The 20198-nt window shown below is 34.9% G+C and overlaps 1 protein-coding gene across 1 annotated transcript; it reads right to left on the bottom strand.

Annotated features, from left to right (window-relative positions):
* Positions 1–12765: 12765 nt before the first annotated feature.
* LOC116336812 lies at positions 12766–16416 on the bottom strand. Its single transcript, XM_031760956.1, has 2 exons — positions 15192–16416; positions 12766–12977 (listed from the first exon to the last, which is right to left on the bottom strand). The coding sequence occupies exons 1-2, from the start codon at positions 16414–16416 to the stop codon at positions 12766–12768; spliced, it is 1437 nt and encodes a 478-aa protein (XP_031616816.1).
* Between the last annotated feature and the right edge of the window lie 3782 nt (positions 16417–20198).

Raw genomic sequence — 20198 nt, 5'->3', positions numbered from 1 at the left:
AATGGCATTTAGAAAATCTCGTATCGACTGGACAATGTACACCGAAAATGGTAAGGCTACCTTTTTTCCCCGCTCCTGGCCATTCATAATGGCTAAATCGTTGATCGTAATGTAAAAGCAAGACGACGACACAAACAGATTCTAAAAAAGCGAATCGAATTGTAATTACTAAATGAAATCATTTAACAAAAATATTTGTTGAATAAAAAAAATGACTACCCTTAGTCATTCTCAAACTGACTGACATATTAGCGGAATCCGAATTGAATAAAGCGTATAAAAAATGGGCGCTTCATTTGATTTCTTTTCTTTTTTTACATTCACTTAAAATGCAACGATTTAATAAATAAGATATAAAAAGAAAAAAATGCACACACTTTGTCACAGGAGGGAGGATCAAATATCTTAGTTACGTGTTCAATTTGATTCATTTATGTAATCAAAGTATTCTTTTGCATTGATATGAATTTGAATGACACAATGAACACAACAAGTGATGATTTTATTATCTACTTTTCTATGGAAAATGGTTTTTTTTTTCTCACTTTTGTCATTTTGCTGTCGTTTTAGAACAAAAAACCAACAACACAAATTCGATCTCTCACGAAGAAACAATTGAGCTGCATCAACCACACACCGAAAATTGACAACGATAAATGGTGAGCATTTTTCATGTGTTTTTTTTTCTTCTGTGTCATATGATTTGACATTCGGGTTGTCTGTCCGTGTTCCCTGTGTTATTTAACTGTTTGCATTCCATTTTATGTCCACTGTCCTCTTCACTTTCATTCCATTTCGCTTTGGCATGGTAGACACGAACCTTTTTTTCTCTTCTTCTGTCTGGGTCGACTCTGCTGTTTTTTTTTTTGTTCTTCTCATCTCTTTTGTTTCATTTTCAGAGATTTCTTTTTTTCTCTCTTGTTGTTTTGTCACATTTAAATGCAAGCACGATGGATGACCGATTCATAGCCCAAATCATATTGGTCACCCTTCAATTGCATTCGACGTCGTCAACTTGTCTGGATGTTGCATTTTCAAATGTTCACATGATCACTTCATTGTTGCGCACTCCCATTGCATCTTCTTCTTTTTTTTTTGTACACAGAAAACCATTGAATTTCTTCGGTTCATACTGTGAATTGAAGATTGAAATATTTGTTTGCAATGAGTTTGGATAAAAGCGACTTTTGTGCGACAAAACAAAAATAAGCATGTACTTGGATATACCTGCGATTAACTCAATTCATTCGCCAAAAATAAATTAATGAGTTCGGCTGAATTCTGAAGGACTCAATTTTCGGTGCTGCACATTTTCACATTTAACGCAAAATTCAAAGGATTTTCGAATCAAGTGAATGATTAATTTCAATGGATATGTAACATTATTGTGAAAGATGTTTCATTCATTGTTTTTCTTCTTTGAATGATTTAGCTCATGTGATGCATTCAGTGAATGGATTTCAAGGCATATATCCAGAATGAATACACATTATAAATTGTCATTGTCGACTGAAGACGACAAATTGTGAATTGAAAATTGAATTGTGAATGTAGCTGCTGCTGCTGATGCACATTCATAGAAATCTCTCACACCAAAAAGCGAAAATAATCGATACAATCAAATATTTTATCTTTAGTTTAAAGTCTGTGGCCATTGTTTGGATTGTTAACAATGGGAATTTATTCATTTTCCTCAAAATTGTAACATAATCCTCAATTCACTGAAAGGTAAAGCAGAAATGTGAAAGAAGATGAATGTAATCGCATTATTAATTTTAATTTTTCATCGAATTTAACGTCAATTCACTCATTCGTTCGATTTAATGTTTGATATCATTCCTTTCGTCAAATTCACATTTGCTCGATTCAATTGCTGACTGACGCAATCATTGCGTGTTTGCAATATTATTATTAAATTTACACAAAAAAAAACACACAAAGAAAATGGCATTTTTCTGGTGCAAACAAAATAGTTGAATTTATAATTAACATTTTTTCAAGTTATCAATTTTTTTTCTCTCTCCATTCGTTGTTTGTCATGTACAATTTTTCAAATGCAATTGAAAAATGTGTTTGCGTTTTGTTATATTAAAAATTGTCGATGAAGAGTGAACGAATGTGAGCGAGTGAGAGAGAGAGAGAGAGAAGCGATTGTGGTTTGTTTGACCAAGTGGTTGCACGCATTCGCGGAAAAATCAACCTTATCCAATAGTTTTGTTGTTATTGTTGTTGGTGTCGTTTGTGTTGCCGTTGTTCCAAGGCAGTCATAAAAACAGCGCGACTCGATAATAAAAAAATGTTTTAATAAACGCCCCGGAGCTACATTTATGAACGCTTCATTAGCATTTATTCCGCAGAACAACTATGCCAACATTAATTAAAATTGTGTGCGAGTGTGCATTTCGCAGACATTTCAAAAATGGCGGTGTGTGGCCGCTTAACAGTTTGTATATACCACCTTTTTTTGCTCTCTCCAACTTTATTGGTACCAACTAACACACCGAACACTGTATTTGTAGACTAAAGGTTCGCGTTTTTGGTGTATTTTGTCGACAAAAATTCAGTACTTTTTCATTAAATTGTAATAATAATTTATTTGTCTCGGCAATTAATAGACTTTTTTTCTTCGGTGGTTTTAGTTTTTCTTGTGAAAATGTTTTAAAACATTGAAAGACTCGAATTGCCAGGCATTTAGAATAAATGTACACGAAGATTTTTATTTTCAAAAGTCTAATTACAGAATTTTTGTTGTTGTTGTCGCAAAGTTTGTGCAAACTTAGAAGAACTTTTTTTTTGTTTGAAACCAAGGGCTTAGAAATACCTCATTTACAGGCTCCTTACTTTTTTCTTTAGCCGATCATGCATTTGGCCTCAAAACTCATAGTTTTTGGTACTTAGAAGCTTAAAGTTAAATCGTTGGATAGAGTCGTTCGGATCCATTTATGTTGAAAACAGAAGAAATAGTTTAGAATTTTGTGTATTGAATTCATGTGTGTGCTCGATATGATTCCAAGAATCGATGATTTTCTTTGATGTGTACGTGTGTTACTTATGCATTATATGTTTGGTTGAATGCGGATTGTGAGCACGGCAGCTGCCAACCACCTACTCTTTACATTTTTTTTTTCTTGGACTTGGATTTGTTTTCTTTTTGACTTTCATTGTTTTCTATTTGGTGCTCGCGCTGGTTTCGGTTGAGTCGCGCTTACTCCATTTACATATTCAAATGTGAGCCATGTTTACTTTAATTTTCAGTGTTTAAAAGCACATGCTCAATTTTGATTGAATAGCGAACAAATTTCTACACCATTCTCATTTTTTTGTAGATGTAGTCGCGTAGTTTCGTCGCCCATAATTCGTTTTTCATGTTTTTTTGTGTGTATGTTTGCCGTTGGTTTCCACTGAATTTTCATTTGAACATTACAATGGAAACTCTCGCAATGCATGGCATTTTGCTATGGAGAAAGCGAGAGAGAGATAGAGAGAAACGAAAACATACATTATTTACTTAATTAAGGTGAATTTTTCCAACGAATTCAATTCAACGAAAATTCAAAGATTGCGCACGCACGCACCAATTGTAATCTAGTGGCCAACAACATAACAGCATAAAAGTCGACACAAAATACACACAATGTCGAAGAAAGAAAAAAAAGTTGTGCTCGAAAGTGATAAATTATACTTTCATTTCGTTCGCACCAATTCGGATGACAGAGAAACCAAAATAAATGATATTGCATTTCAAAATAGTAGTATATATCCCTCACAAAATTCAGATTATTCCATTTGGACGGATGGTTTGTTCGTGCAAGAGAGACCGCACACTTTTTACGTGAGATAACGAATAGAAAATTGGAAGTTTATTTCTCGAAAACTCATTTCGGTTGGTTCTCATAATAAACAAGCTAAGCTAAGGAAACGCATGCTTTGTAGCAAGCTAAGCTTCAGCTCATTTAGAGGGCCGAATTGCCAAATTTAGTGGAAACGAACAAGAGAGAAAGTGCGAGAGAGAGAGAGAGTAAGAAAATGCGTTCATTTCAATGTCGAGCACCGCGATTCCAAAACCAAAGGAGTTACAACAATATTGACGGCAAATCCGAATAATTTTAATTAATTTGTACAACACAAAGAATGTGTACGTTGCGTGAGTAAAGTAATTTTCTTCTTACTCTTCGTCGCCATCGACCGTCGTCGTGTTTGTGTGTTTTATTTTTCTCTCTTGCTTATTTTGCCATGCTTTTTCGACATATCCAATTTAAATATGTGTGTATCGAACTTTTGCTTGTTTCGATACTTGATTGTATTTCTATTTCGAGAGTTTGCCTGGTTTGCATTTATTCGACTTGTTGTCGTTGCCTGTTATTTTTTTTCTCTCTCTCTCTCTCTCTTCTCTCTTCATCTTTGCTCTGCTTCAGCTTAAAAAATCAAACTTCATTAATTATTTGAATATATGCACAAAACCTTAGTATTTCATTGCATTGACTGGCCGGCTTCAGATTGCCTTCACAACAAACATGCCTTTGCACTAAACATGATACGACTGTCAAAGAATTTCTTAGCCAAACGAATGAGAAAAAAGGGACACAAAAAATGCAACAGCTACAGCAGCAATTCACTTTGAATGTGTTGCTGTTGTTGGTTTTTTTTTTTTGTTATGTTGAAATCTTTTAGCCGATTACCTTAATCGTGTGTTGCTCACCTTCATCAGCTACCCGAGTGAATTATCTTTATTTCTTTACTTCCTTCGAATTTATTCGTATAAAGAACAAAACTCGCTATTTATTAACACCCTTCTCATTCGAGCTCAGTAGATATTTATTCGTTCTTTTTCGATTAAAATTGTCAGGGCTTCTTTTTTTTGCTATGACTCACCTGCGTTTATTTTCACAAATTAAAATGCCATTATGCAATCCAAAATGCACTCATTATCTTTGTAAAATGCGATAATCTCACTTGAATGTGTTGAGATTCAGTTGGTGAACTATGAAAATATTGCAGCACTTCTTTTTTTGTCAACAAAATCACATCATGAAGAATCTTTTAATTTGCAGCCTTTAATTGTACCAATGTGCAGCCTCACAATGCATACATAGAAAAAAAGGACTTGAAAAAAGGTGTTTGATAGGTAAAAGAAATGGAGAAATTGATACGAAGACTATTCCGATTTGCCGATGAACGTAATGAAATGTATAATTTATAAGAAGAAATCGATGTGTAGTTAGCTGTAAATTGTTGCCCCAATGTCATGATAATAAATCAATTTTGTAATAAATTGGAAGACACCCAGAGTGTTGAATTTACTATAAATCATGAATAATCCAATTGAAAATTGAATCAATCTGATTTCTGAACATCACGAAAAATCTGAATAAATATGTGAGAATAATGCCATAATAATGGTGCCAATGAACACAAAACCATTTCCAAAGCAAAGTTTTCAATCGCATTTATTGTGTAATTGATAATGTTTAATAAATGATGAGAATGTAAACTGTCCCCAAAAATTAAAATGAATGAACAACAATTCGCTCTTTCTCTCTCTCTTTCTCTTTCTGTTTCTCCTTCTGTGTATGATCTAATGCATTCGTATATTACCGTAATCAGATTCTCAATTTTGATTACTTAAAAAATTCATATCGAGCCGAAAAAAAAAAACAATCGAAAATTGGTCACTCAAGAAATATCCAGTTACCACAATTTCGACGACGACCAAAAAAGTGCCTTGGAATTTCATGATCAATTTTCATAAAATGAGCTAATCGACTAACGATAGAGATATATAGATTTGTCACTTTGACCAAATAACGAGTGTTTATTTTAAGTTTTCTCATTTGATAGACACAGCAAAACACCCCTCGAATTTTGGATGAAAAATTGTTGTGTCGTTTAAACACCATTGCCACCGCAATGGCCGCAAACAAAAGTGATTATGAATAATAATAAGTACACTTTCAATTTTCGGTGTGTTTTACCACAATGTTTTATTTATATCGATCTATCTATATTTGTGTTATGTCATGAGTGTGTTTTACCAAAAACTACATCATATTATATTGTCAATTTCGAGAAATGCGAACAAATGTGATGTATTGTTTCATGTATTGTTGGCTGCTAGGCGAAATCGATTGATCGGCATCCACTTAATCTACTGGTCTATACCGAAATTGATGGTATGACAAACGTGTTATATGAAAATAATCGAGCGACGAACATCGTGAATTTGAAATGAATGATTTTTATCGAAATTTGAAATTGGTTTTGTCACTTTTGTCCCTTGAAATGTCCACAGCTAACGAATACAAATATATACTTAAATTACAAATTTCCCTTATCGACGATTAAAGAAAAAAATACGACACCTTTACCATTGAAACCTTTTTTCGGTTGTTATCAGCAAATCCAAATGACCAAACAACTCAATTGGTTGGCCAAGACACTAATAAAAGAAAACGACACACACTGAAGCTGCGAACGAAACGGAATTCGATGGAAATTTCATTCATCTTCGGGTATGGCTGATTGAATGAAATCAATTGCCATTTGGGTCGATGATCAAAATGCACCTCTGCATATCATCATTATCTTGGGGCCATTTTCATTCTCTTTCACCTTCCCAAACTCTTTTTTTTCTCTCATTCGAATGAACCAAAACCAGATTTATTGATGCGATGCACTTTCGACATTTAACGCGCATATATATTTGTATATATTTTAGTGAATGAATGAGACAGGTTAAATGCATTTCATAGGACGCAGAACATTGTTTTAAAATATATTCAAACGCAACCAATTTTTGATGTATGCGCACTAATTAAGACAGCACAACCAGTAACAGTAAGTGTTCTGTTTCCTTTTTTTCTCTCTTATCTCGCGTGTTTTTAACAGTTCTTTTTTTTTGGTGTGTCTTCTTTCTCCCGTAAATCGGTTCCATACAGTGTATATCGTTTTCGGTTGATTGTCCGCACTACATATGTAGAGTAAAATGTTACGTCCAAATATATTGAATCGTTATTTTCGACCGTCGTATTTTCGATGGTCATTTGGATTTGGTTGTTGTTGTCACTGTCAATATGGGTTCAAAATAAACGGCTAATTGATTACGGTGATCACTTGTATCGAAAACAAATGTATTTAATTAATTCGAACACGGTTCAAGTGTTTAGCCAGCAAACAAAAATGTAACGTTTTTTTATCTATTTTAACGTTGAAAAATGTAACGTTTTCACCCATTTCGGTGGTAATTTTCGTGTCAATGGAAAGTTGATTATATGCATAGTTTCCAATAAAATTGTTCATTTATTACGTTAACATTTTACAATTTATTTCTCCTATTAGTCTTTCAGTCTCATTCAAACTCACTCAAATGTGTTGCCGTTTTTGTTTGAATCTCAAAGCATACAACGGTATTGATACAATGCGCGTTTTGCTGACTCTTACTCGTTTAAAGAATGAAAGTATGTGTAACATGAGATTCAAATGTTCGATTTTGTTTACATAAAATTTATATCAACAATTCTATCGACTGTTTTCGCTGTTTGATTGCATTTTGTATCACTTATATTCATACATATGTCCAGCATCATTAAGAAGGCAAGGATCAGTTGAATATTGAACATCACACATCGACAAAATTACAGTGTATTGACAAAAATGTTTCAATACACAAAATCACAACGAAATATAATGAGTTGCCATTCAGATTTGTTTTCTTTTCAACTGGAGTACACACAAAGTTTGTATTCACATTTTTCAGTTTTCAACAGAATTAATGTAGCAAAGGAATTTTTTGTGCTTCGATTTAACATGTATCACAAACAAACAAATCACTCTATTCAATATTTAACGGGATTGATTTTTTTATTGCGGCCAAAACTATACTGAGAAGTGCCGCCAGTTTAGAAAGAGATGTCAAAATTTGTCGAAATTGCATACCAAACCCGAATGTTGGACTACCACCGATAATTGTGACGAATTTGAGCAGACAAGAGCTTAAGAAAGAGCGAATTGTAGAGAGAGCAATCAATCCAGATCATGAGAACATCGAGCGTTTAGTGCCAAAGATAAAAGTTATCTTCAAAACTTGGTCATTAACTCGAGAATACCATGAATTGGGTGATGCTGCACCAGAAGACATGATTGAGCACGTAGTCATTTGGCATCGTGACATTGTTGCCGCAAAGAATATTTTATTCAAAGGTATGTGCATAATTGTATATTGTATTAATATTAAATTGAGAATAGAGAGCAGAGCGTTAGGTGTTCAGTGTTCATATTAATTGATTAATGTTTTGTGTTTGTTTCTTATTTTATAGGAATGTGTCGTCTTTTTGGCATACCATTGCCCGATTCGTTGAAGAGACCTGACAATCCACACCATGCGAACAATGTCAACTGATAGCAGCATAAAATCAACAATAATCATAAGAAGAATATTTTAACAATTTTGTTAGTTACTAGGCGTGAATAGTTTAAATCCAAGGATTTCTATTGTACCCTTGACCGCAGTACGGGTCCCTATTTAGGGCTGTGCGGAATATAAAAGAACCCGTAGGTGAGTACTTTATTGAATTGATAGTTTAGTTTTGCATTCAATCTAACTGAATTGTTTTTTTCTTTTTTTTCCTTTCCATTTTGACGGTAAAATTGACTGAAACTACACACACATCCAACCCCAATATTGACCGTCAACTTATGCCCGATAATGGATGAATTTGTGCCAACAATTGTTCCTTGGGATAGCCATATTTTAGACGATTTCGAATGCTCTTGAAATTACCTGATAATTCAGCTATGTATCCGGTCAATGTGGCGTGAACATTTTTTTTTGTTTCATTCATAAATATTTTTTTCGTTATCGAAACATTTGTTTTCATTTCGTTCACTCGTTCATTAAAATCAATTCCATGTACAAATGGTATTTGGGCATTTCAAAAATTCAAATCAAACGGATTATTCGTCAAAATGCAAACAAATACTCGTGTGTTCACATGTTCAGTCAACGGGGTAATCATTTATTGAATAATATCCAGTTATCGTTACAAAAATGACAAATACGCAAATTCAATTGAAATTGGTTGGTTTTTTTGTTCGTTTCTCCTTCATTGTGTGCATGTGTTTGTTTTTATTATTCAGTTTGTACGTCATTTCTGTATGAATTCAATTGTGTTTGGTTCGGTTGGCTTCAATGTCCGATTTAACAATCGTTCAAATCAACTTAATAAGCGGTTAGCACAAAATAATAAAAAAAATACTTTGAATTCATTCCTATCCTCAAATTCAAAACACACATTCAGTGTTCTCTCTCTCCATTTGCAATGTTTGTAAGCAAATGTTCTTTAATGTCGTTTGTTGTTCGGCATTTTGTGTGTCCGAAATTCTCTTTCTCTATTTCGCATTCGTTCGTTCGCTTCTCATTCGATCGGTGAATTTGGTGGTCTGCCGATTTCATTTGCGTTCGTGACATTAAATTTAATTACATTATTTTTGTTGTTTGATGCGAGCAACTTTTGTGTAGGCACACACGAAACACACAAAAATATATATATAACCACAATTGTTCGCAACTATTCTAATGGCTGTAGCAACATATTTGTTCCCAATATATATTAAAAAATGGTGTGTTTCGTTTCGTCTCCATTTGTGTACGAACATATAATATATTTTTTTCTCTATTTTTAATAAACCCGAATGGAATTTACTTGTTACTGTAATTATGTTATAACAAACTTATAACTAGTTTTGTGCAGCCTTTTTTTCAAATATTATTTTACTGTTGTTGTTGGTGTTTTTTCTCTTCTGTTTGTTGTTTTTGTTGTTATCTTTGTTTCATATCATTTGTTTCGTTTTCGAATCGGTTATGTGAGCATGGTGTTTTTTTTTTTATTTCATGTTCATTTTGAATGATAAATTCAACGTCATAACGTTTGCCGTAACGAATATAAGAAAATAAAACAAGCAAACACACAAGCCAACTACTGCATGAAGCATTTGGACAACCCGACGTGGCATTTGTTTTAGTCGAGGCTAATCGAGTGGACATTTTCCATATATACATATACATACAAATAACCCCTATTCGCCATTCGCGTTACGTTGTTAACGGTCGAATGGCGGTGGTAATTCCATTTGAAAAGCAACGATTGCCATACATTGCGTAAGCTTTGAATCCTTAATGGTTGCCAGTCATTTGAATACCGTGCATTTTGATATCAACTCTTTGCCACTGTCTTTCTCTTTTTTTTCAACCCTTCAACTTCAAATCCACAAAATAAGCACTTTGTAAACCCATTGGTCATATAATACATCGATTGAAATTTGAATTTGTTTGACTGTGTGACTGACTCGGTTTTTGTTCTTCTTCTTCTTCGGCCATCGTTATTATAAAATGCAGTGAATACATTATTTATGGAGAAATGGCATGAGTAGGTTTCTATGTGCTCATGTGCCTAGGTGAATTACTGGATGTTTGTTAAATCCATTATGGCCCGAAATCATTTCGTAAATTCACCACCACATGTACAAGCCCGGTGGCATATTTGTGTGCATTCACTGGCAATGGCCACATTTATTTGCTTTTTCAACCATTTCTTCTATATAGATATTTTTATTGGTTGACACATCATAATTTGTTATGGTCGGGTTTTTCTAACCAAACCATTTGTCTGCTTTCTTTTTTTCCTCTCTGCCGATGGGTGTATGTTCGATTCATCGTGTTGTATGAAGTGCTTGAACGCATGTACGACTTATATGATTCATTCGGAATTTTCATGTTTTGACCCTGCAAGGATTTTTGATTTGTTTTCCGCAATCAAATAATTTTAATTCCAAACAAAAGACTCTTCATGTAAAAAACCGTTTGAAATGTTCTTCAATTGAACGACTTAGAAACAGAGGTCGCATCGAGGCCCTGATGTACAAAAATTGCGTTCGTTCTCATCTCTTGGAAACGACGTTTTCCGCGACGAGCAACATTTTATTCAAATAATTATCATAAAATAGATTAAAAAAAAATCATTTTCAGCTGCTCATCGAGCGATTATATTGAGAATGGCCAATAAAGCCTTCACTAAATCAAATTGGCCAAGATTTGCTTATGCATCGACTCGCATTTGTGGCGACTGCGATAATTTATGGATTTATAATCAAAAGTCGCGCTTATGAACACAGTGCCGCCTAATCGAACCAAAGAATCTCTTGCATCTTGTGAGAAAAACTTGTTATTTATTTGCTACTCTGATACAAGTCACATAGCCCGAACACCATATTATTGCCGTTTTGCAGTTGATTCATGTCAAATGAGATGTGAACCGAATAAGTCTTTATCCGGTGATTATCGGAGAAGTGGCTGTGCTTTACAATTCATAATAAAATCGGCAAAATGGCTTTTGCATTTCGGTGTCTCATTAAATATGGTCTGAAGGAGGTAAACCGAGAAGCAAAGTTCCTTCGAGCAACGACACAATGAACTGTCGGGCCGTAAGACAACGCACCTTCACGTTCGCTACAAGCAGAATGGTAGAAAGAGAAAGACGACAAAAGTAAAACTACATGCGAATTATGCCGGCACGAACATTATGCGTACACATCGAGTGAATTACGAGGAGCAGATGAGATGGTAAAACGCGGCATATAAAATATATACAACAAAGGTAAGGAGCTTGATCGAATTGCGTTCATTACTGCCACTTTTGTGCGGCTGCTTATGAAAATGAAGTGTATATCGAAAACGAAATAAATTACCGCCAATATATTGCAGTGAAATCATAAATCATGGCAAATGTTGTATCAATCATTTTCGGAAATCAGAGTATCGTACTTTGTTATACAATATTTGTCAAACAACACCAGCTGACATCATTTCGACAAAAAAAAGAAGAATAGCATTTAAATTCACCTTTCAATCGATTCGAATTGTTCTAGTCATGAAATTAAATCAAATAATCAAAATATTGCAATTTAAATTGCAAGAAAATTAAAAAAAAAGATGAATTCCTTGTGCGATTATAGCTCTAAGAATACAAGGAAGATACAAATTTGCCGTCAGCTATTCGAATCGAATAATTCAACGAGAGACACTCACAAATTAATCGAACACATGGATCATCATCACGATAATATGCAACAAAAATCGCACAAGACGTCGACGTGACAGCGACACCGAACGATATGCGGTATATCGATGAAACGAATCATAGCACCATCGATGTAATGATATATATCCGCGTAACGTCATTTATGTGACAAATATTGTGCACATGATTTGTGTATGAATTAATTTGTCCCCTGGCACATTCATCGTTTGGCATATGTTACGGATATCGCTTATGATGCCGCAAAATTGACATATGACGAATGGCAAACACATCGTGTGAACAACACCACCGTACAAATGCATTGTTCAGTTTAATCGCATTTTCGTTTTTCTCCACTCTTCTCAATTGTGAAAATGATGCGCACATTTTTTGGAGCAAAAATCAAAGGTGTTGGTGCGTTTCGCTCGTAAGACCAAAAAAATAAAGACATAGTTAAAGATAAGGAACAAAAGACTGCGAGAACATGGTGAAGAACATTGTTTTAGCTAATGTAATAGAGCAAACGATTGGATTTAACATGATGCCATAAGTGCGCCTATTAGCTATGAATAATCGAACTCCATTCCCTATCGGGCCAATATTTTCTCCTTCTCTCCCGGTTTTTTTTCCTTCTTCTTCTTCGTAGCAGTAATCCCAACATTCACATGAGATGTGGAATTGACGTTCGTACAACTCATTTTCTATCTTTATTGTACAATGTTGCTCGTACTACTACGAAATTTGCTGTCGTTGCTGCTACTGCGGTTCCATTGCAATGATGTAAAATTGGTGGCAAGCTTTTCTCACGATTTTCTTGCGCACGAACACACCAATTTGATGAAGCACCACTACCACCACCATCAGCACCACTACTTACCTTGGTTAGATTGGCATCCATTGGCAATCCTAAACGGTGAACGGTTAAATAAGATGCAAATGCTTGCGATTTACACTCATTGAGGTTTAAACGATAAACTAAAATCCCATGCCAACTCTAACTCACACACATATATCGCAATTTAAAAAAAAAAACATATTTATAAATGTAAATCCGGATACGATCTATTATTATCGTCTTTCGATCACACATTCTCGGTCACATTCTACATTCTATTTCTCTCTATCATTCTGCTGTGTTCTAGTTTAACGAATTTTGCCTGAAAATATACGCCGATTGTGTGTGTGTGTGATGTGCATTAATAATAATGATACGTTACATGAGTTAGAAGCTTGGCAAATCCATAGATAATGAATACAAATTACTCATCGTTTTTAAAAATGCGCATATGAATATGGTTGAGAGCTACCGATGAGCAAATCTACCGTCATCAACACCAACAATAATAATAATCCAATCGACTTTATGGAAATTATTGACGGGTAGTAAAATGAAGTTCATTTTTAAATTGACATTAATTACATGATTGTATACACATTCAAATCCATTTTGATGCAATCCCATATTTAGATTCAAAACAATGACAAGCCCTAACAAGAATGGTTCGATTTTGTACGAAGTAAATTCCACCGTGACTTGACTTGTCTTGACAACTAAATAATGGTTCTGAAATCAAATGTCCTTTCTCTCCAAATTTGACAGTTTTCAATTTAATTTCAACAATTATTTTTTGTCTTTGTCGTCATCATCATTTCAACCAATTGAATCTCAAATGCATTGATTGACTGGGGGTAAAAAAATGCCGCCGGCCACAATAAATGCAGAAACGTAAAATTTCGCGATTAAATATGATTTGTGAAAATGAATTTTTGTCGTGTGGATGAAAATTAATCTTGTTTATTGCAATTGCATGCTTAATTATAGACGACCAATTGTTGTAATTCGTATTACAGAAATGTGATGGCCCAAATTGGATGGATATAAGAAGGCGATTTCGTGGTCGCTTATTTGTGGCTAGACGCATGAATTTGGTTAGTTTTGTTTGTATATTTATTTATTCATTTATTTCACAAGCTTTGGTACTTCAATTCAATTCGTGTGCGTTGTTTATAAAATCGATTTAATTGGAGCTTTTTGTGGTTTACTTCATATTGCTTTGCTTTCTTGAATTTTGACCGTTTTTTATTCACATTTTTTTCCTCTCTCGCACGCTCTCTATCTCTCTCTGCCTCTCTTGGCATATTTACCCAATTGGCCTGGACATGTGATGACTCGTTCATTATTCATTACAGATTTGGTTTTGTGTGTTTCTTTTTTTTTTTTCGTGTATACATTTTTATTTACTTTTTTCTTCATTCTCGTTCGCTGGATGTTCGTTCTACACTGTTGGCGATGGCTCCATCGTTGCGCCCATAAAGTGATTCGTGATTATTATTGTTTTTCTTTTTTTTCCCGTCGAATGATAATGATTGTTTTCATTCATATGCGGATGCGCGCGCTCGAATCGTTATCAAAATTATTATCAATGATAATTTTTCTTGAGAATTAAAAAAAAAAACAATTTTTTTACAATTCATTGTCCATTTGAAGAGATTGGTCATTAAAGAATTGATTTTTTTTACGCTGTAGATGATATTAAATCAAAACGCGATGAATCTGCTTTTCAAACCCAAATGGGCTCGACCGGGAGATTTTTACTTTTCCGCACACATAGTGTAAGGTGAAAAGTATTTTAATCGCTCAAAATTTTGAAAACTTCAGAAACATGTTTTCTGGACGTTTCTGAGGTCAGAGAACCCGAATTTGGCGTTTTTAAACATGGTTTTTGTTAATCTGTTCGTCGTACGTTGTGCGTTGTACGTTTTACGTTGTACGTCGTACGCAAAATTTGTTAGGAAGAATGCGCTCATCGTAGAAACTTAATTCAAAATATGACTTTACAGGATGATTGGGGGTCGCGAGGAATGTATGGATGTATGGATTATAGTGGGGAGAAAGACTCAAAAGAGAAAATCTCGTCGCGAAGGTCAAGGACCTATTGCAAAGCTACCCGTGGAGAAAGAGTAAAACAGCTCGTTCCTACCGATTGATAATATAATCATCCATAGGTTTAATGTTGCGACACTATTACGTGGGTTGTGTTACATTAAAAGTATCGTTCCCTGTAACTTGTCTATCGTTATTTAGTAAAGTGGGGGTGTCCCTCAGTTGAGAGAATCTACCCGACTCTTTGATGAAGCTAAAAATTTTTGAAATATCAAATTTTAAGACTTCCTCTGGATTGATCGTCCCCTTACCAAAAATAGTAACTCTGGTACGATCTAGTTGTGTACATGTGCACAGGAAATGAATTGAGGTTTCCTCATTTCTTCCGCAAAGGTCACAATCTGGATCATCCCTAACTCCAATGCGCTTCAAGTGTGCATTCAGTCTAATATGACCTGTTAGGATACCTATGGTATAACTTAGTTTCATTTTACTTAAACTAAGTAGTTGTGATGCAATCTTTTTACTAGGTGTCGTTAGAAAACTTCTAGTTGTTGAGCATGTATTTGTGTTACGCCATCGTATGATAATACTTTCCTGTAACCATTTGTTACATATGTTCCTACATTTCCTTTCGTTCCAAGGAAGAAAGGGTTCGGGACCATATGCTCTTTGCGAAGCACCTTTTTTGGCTAAAATGGCCGCCCTCATTTGTCCCTGAGTTTGGGTTTGAGGTGAAATCCATTTTAGGGTTACTTCCCTACGTTGCGCTATCTGCGTTAGTAATGTAATACAGTCTAACACAAGTTTGGTGTCCACTTTGAAGTCGTTTAATGCTTTAATAGCATACAAACTCTCCGTGTGAATCACTATGGGTGATGTGCTGAGATTGTCATTTGCTATTTCTATACTGCAGTTTAGAATAGCAGACAACTCAGCCTGTGAAATATCAGCATATAGGCCAAGGTATCCACAGTATTCCGTATCTGTGCTTTCATTCCAAAAGCCATATCCAGATCCAAATATGTTTACTGAAGTATCTGTAAACCATCTATCGATTTGTGTGACAGTAGGCCTTTCCTCCATCATTTCTGCCTCCCTTGTCGGTAAAATTACACGATAAGGTTTTTCGAAATATAATGCAGGTGGATTCCTGTCGCTTGGAGCTTGTAGGAACGGTTCATAAGAATACAATCTCTCTATAGCATTCGAGTGATTGTAGTGCCGTACTCTTTCCAAGTTTATGATTGTTCTTAACCGAAATGCTGTTATTTGTGCCTCGGCTGTGATGAATTTGTCCAATGGTGGAATATTTAGCAAAGTTTCCAGTGCTACTTGTGGTGCACTTTTGGCAGCTCCTGTTATTGCCATACACACAACCCTCTGAAGATGGCAAAGAGCTTTCTGTGCCATCGCCGATGTAGTGCCTTTCCACCATATGAACGATCCATACGATATCATTGGTCTAACAATTGCTGTATGAAGCCACAGGAGGTTTGTTGGGTCGCGAGGAATAGAAATCATTAGATTTTGAGCGACTTTGGTTGATGGAAAAAAATTCCATGTCTGGAGTGATACCTATGAAAAAGAGTCCAATTTTCGTCCAAAAGTCATACTTAATGTAGACTTAAACACTCAAAAATATGTATTGGGGGGTTTTTGGCACGAGAGAACCGAATCCGACGTTAGTTTTGAGATACAATCAATTTTTGATACAGTTTCCTTGAAAAAATCACAAAGAAATTGAATTTTCGTATGGGAGCCATGCCTGTTTGCTACTTTAATGACGTGAAACTTTGCACATACTATTTTTTATACAAAATAATAACATTCTGAAAGTTTGAAGAGATTTAAATCAAAATTAGGGATACCTCCCATACAGAATTTTCAATTTTTGGCTCAAAAACGAATATTTTGTATGGGAGGTACCCTTAATTTTGGTTGAAATTTCTCCAAAACCTCCGAATGTTATTTTTTGGTGAAAAAAGTAACCTGTGCAAAATTTCACGCTATTAAGTTAGCATACAGACATGGCTCCCATACAAAAATCCAAATTTTTTGTGATTTTAGTTATGAAAAGTGTTTCATAAATAATTTTTATGGCAAAATTAACGTCAGACATATTTTTTTATAGTGTTTTGTTAAAAAATAGAATACTTTCATATGGGTTCATCATGAAAGTGTGAAAAATCTTTTCTCGGGTACTTCTGCTATTAAATTAAAAAATATTTCGTTGCCAAAGTTGAGACATATTTTTTGGTTTCGAACTTTACGACGCTTGAAAGGCTTGAAAAATCGAACAAATATTATTTTGAACTTTCTTAATAAAATACGCAACTACCACCGAGCGGAAAAGTTCGTCTTACTCCCGTAAGACTCTTTATTTTCGATATTTTTTTGTTTTACCTTCAATTGTCACTGTGTATGACTAAAACATAAATTAACTTTGAAAAATTCTGAAAAGGCAGAGAAAAATATGAAATATGGCACTTTTCTTGGACATCCATGTAATTGTTAAATAAAAGTGTGAGCACAATGGCAATTAATTGAAAGAAACACCACAAATGGTGACAACAACCCTAACGGAATGTAAAATAGAATGGAACGACATTTAGGGGCTGGGAACTTGAAAAAACACAATCCAAATAAATACAGTCTTTTAACGGCAAAAACAAATATAAGCCAAAATTTACGCCGTTTTCTGTCAAAATCATAAGTGTTGACAGTAATTTTTTTAGGGGGCAATGATGGCAAAATTCCGTAAGTGATCCCTGGAAAAATCCATAGAGGGTCCGCACAAGAGTTACTTTTCTCGGCAAAACCTCCAGCAAAAAAGGGGTTTTTGATGCCACTCGGCAAAAAAATTGATTATTGTGAGGCAATGGGAGGATGTATCAACACATTTCAAACTTGGCGCGATGTTTAGTTTCGATTTGAGTTGTTAAATTACATTGACGTTCTCTTTGACTCTCATTTCAAAGGGAGTGCCATCATCGACTCAAATAGACTTGAACTCTCTAGATCCTCCCATCCCCAGGGAGGGGAAGTAATTTGATTCAAAAATCCCTTTGCAAATCGAAATATTTTCTCTCGACAAATCGAAAGAATCTAGGGTCTCAAGAATGTTTTTAGGGTACCGACAAATTTTTTAGGGGCGAAGTGTAATCCAAACCCTGGAAACTCTCGTCAGCACCTATGCAAATTCATATTTAGCCACGAATTAAAATGCACAAATATCCGTGGTTAAAAGCAAATAAATAAAATTTCTGAGCCCCAAGAACGACATATTGAAAATGTACAAGAAGAGAAAAAAACGCATATGTACATTGTACATATCGGGTGTTTTCTTCATTCACCTTTCCACGTTTTATTTTGAGTATATATGAAAATTATTAGTTCACTGTTGAAATAAACACACAGCCCATTGAATTTTATTATAGACGTATGCACCGTTTTCTCCACGACAATTTTTTTTCTCCGATGATGATTTGTTCTCTTTGCTCTGTGGTTTCACTTTATTCTCCGTTCTCGCTCGCACCAACACTCTCGGTCGCCTCGGCTGCTGTCAGTTTTTCATCAAATTCTTTCATATGGTCTACTTTATAACGTTCGCTTCATTTTCTTCGATCGTCTGTGATGTTCTTGTTGCTGTTGTTTCTGTTGAAATAACTGAAAAAAGCACCCACAAAAAAGAAACAATGAAACCTATAATAAAACTATCCAATTATTTTCATATTGCTGTAGCATTTTTATTTTTGTATATGTGTATCGTTTTTGTTTCAATTTCTTGCAATGTGTAATAATGTTTTTTTTTCTTCGATATACCGTTTTATTGTTGGCTGCTGTTGTTGTTAAGAATTACTAGGCACTATTTTATGTGTATCGAAATCGAGATAGAAAGCAATTTCGTGCACCATACATCCACTTTTCCTTAATTCTTTCATAGTCTTATTGTTGTCGTTTGATCCGTAGCTCTTTGTTTTATTCATTTATTATATTATTTTGTGTACACGTCGCACTCGACCCATGCCAAACAACTTAGGAATGAGAAGATGAAGAAAAAATCGTCGAAAAACCATGCCAAATAGGTCTGAGCAAACTCTATGTGTTTCCGAAGAAAAAAAAACATGTTGCTCATATTTTAATTTTGATGATATATACAGGGTGGCGCATATAATAGGCTCACTCTTAGGGGGTGAGAATTTTGAAAAACCCTTTGGGGGGTATGTTGGGGGTAAAAAATAGAAAATTTCTATCTGAGCAGAATTTTTAATTTTTCCCCAGGGGGGATGGGGGTATCCCGAATTTTCCAAAAGTGCATCGGATCAAAAAATAATGTACTACAAAGTTGTTCAGAATGACGAGAGAAATTTTTTAGGACCCCTGCCCTCCAAGTCCCCCCACCCCTTAAGGGGGTCGGGGGGTCAAAAACCCCCAAGATATGATTTTTTTGACCTGAAACCCCGAAATTCGGAATCAGCATGAAAAATTACCTTAGAATCGATATTTTTCTCATCCACCTTTTTTCACAAATTTTGGACGAAAAAAGTGTAAAATCGACTTTGTTAGATTTGAGGGGTCACTTTTGGTCCAAAATTTGTGAAAAAAGGTGGATGAGAAAAATATCGATTCTAAGGTAATTTTTCATGCTGATTCCGAATTTCGGGGTTTCAGGTCAAAAAAATCATATCTTGGGGGTTTTTGACCCCCCGACCCCCTTAAGGGGTGGGGGGACTTGGAGGGCAGGGGTCCTAAAAAATTTCTCTCGTCATTCTGAACAACTTTGTAGTACATTATTTTTTGATCCGATGCACTTTTGGAAAATTTGGGATACCCCCATCCCCCCTGGGGAAAAATTAAAAATTCTGCTCAGATAGAAATTTTCTATTTTTTACCCCCAACATACCCCCCAAAGGGTTTTTCAAAATTCTCACCCCCTAAGAGTGAGCCTATTATATGCGCCACCCTGTATATATATAATACATTGCGTCGCAATCGTTGTCAATCACATATAAACAATCAAAGCATAACATTTGGAACAGTCGGCTTGAACAACAATTTTTTTTTACAAAAAAAACTTTTTCCCTCTCTTTCTTTCTCTGTGCACATGCATGTTCGGCCAAGTTTAAAGATTGGCATTGAGCCATAGCGAAAAAAGAGTAGACATTTTTCAAAAAAAAAAAATGAAAATGACGAAATAGTTTTTCAAACTAACAGTAAATTATTTTTACCCATTTATTTAA

This window comes from Contarinia nasturtii, unplaced genomic scaffold, assembly GCF_009176525.2.
Source record: "Contarinia nasturtii isolate CC-2019 unplaced genomic scaffold, AAFC_CNas_1.1 Cnas_scaffold_187, whole genome shotgun sequence".
Classification (NCBI taxonomy): domain Eukaryota; kingdom Metazoa; phylum Arthropoda; class Insecta; order Diptera; family Cecidomyiidae; genus Contarinia; species Contarinia nasturtii.
The sequence above is the reverse complement of the archived record's forward strand: the minus strand, read 5'-3'. Positions and strand labels throughout refer to the sequence as shown.

Bases quoted from the DNA above. Each gene is read 5' to 3' on its own strand.
- LOC116336812 (XM_031760956.1), bottom strand. From the start codon at position 16,416: ATGATATCGTATGGATCGTTCATATGGTGGAAAGGCACTACATCGGCG. The intron at 12,978-15,191 runs GTAGATTCTCTC...TTCACCGTTTAG, and splicing joins TAGCTTCATCAAAGAGTCGG to GATTGCCAATGGATGCCAAT.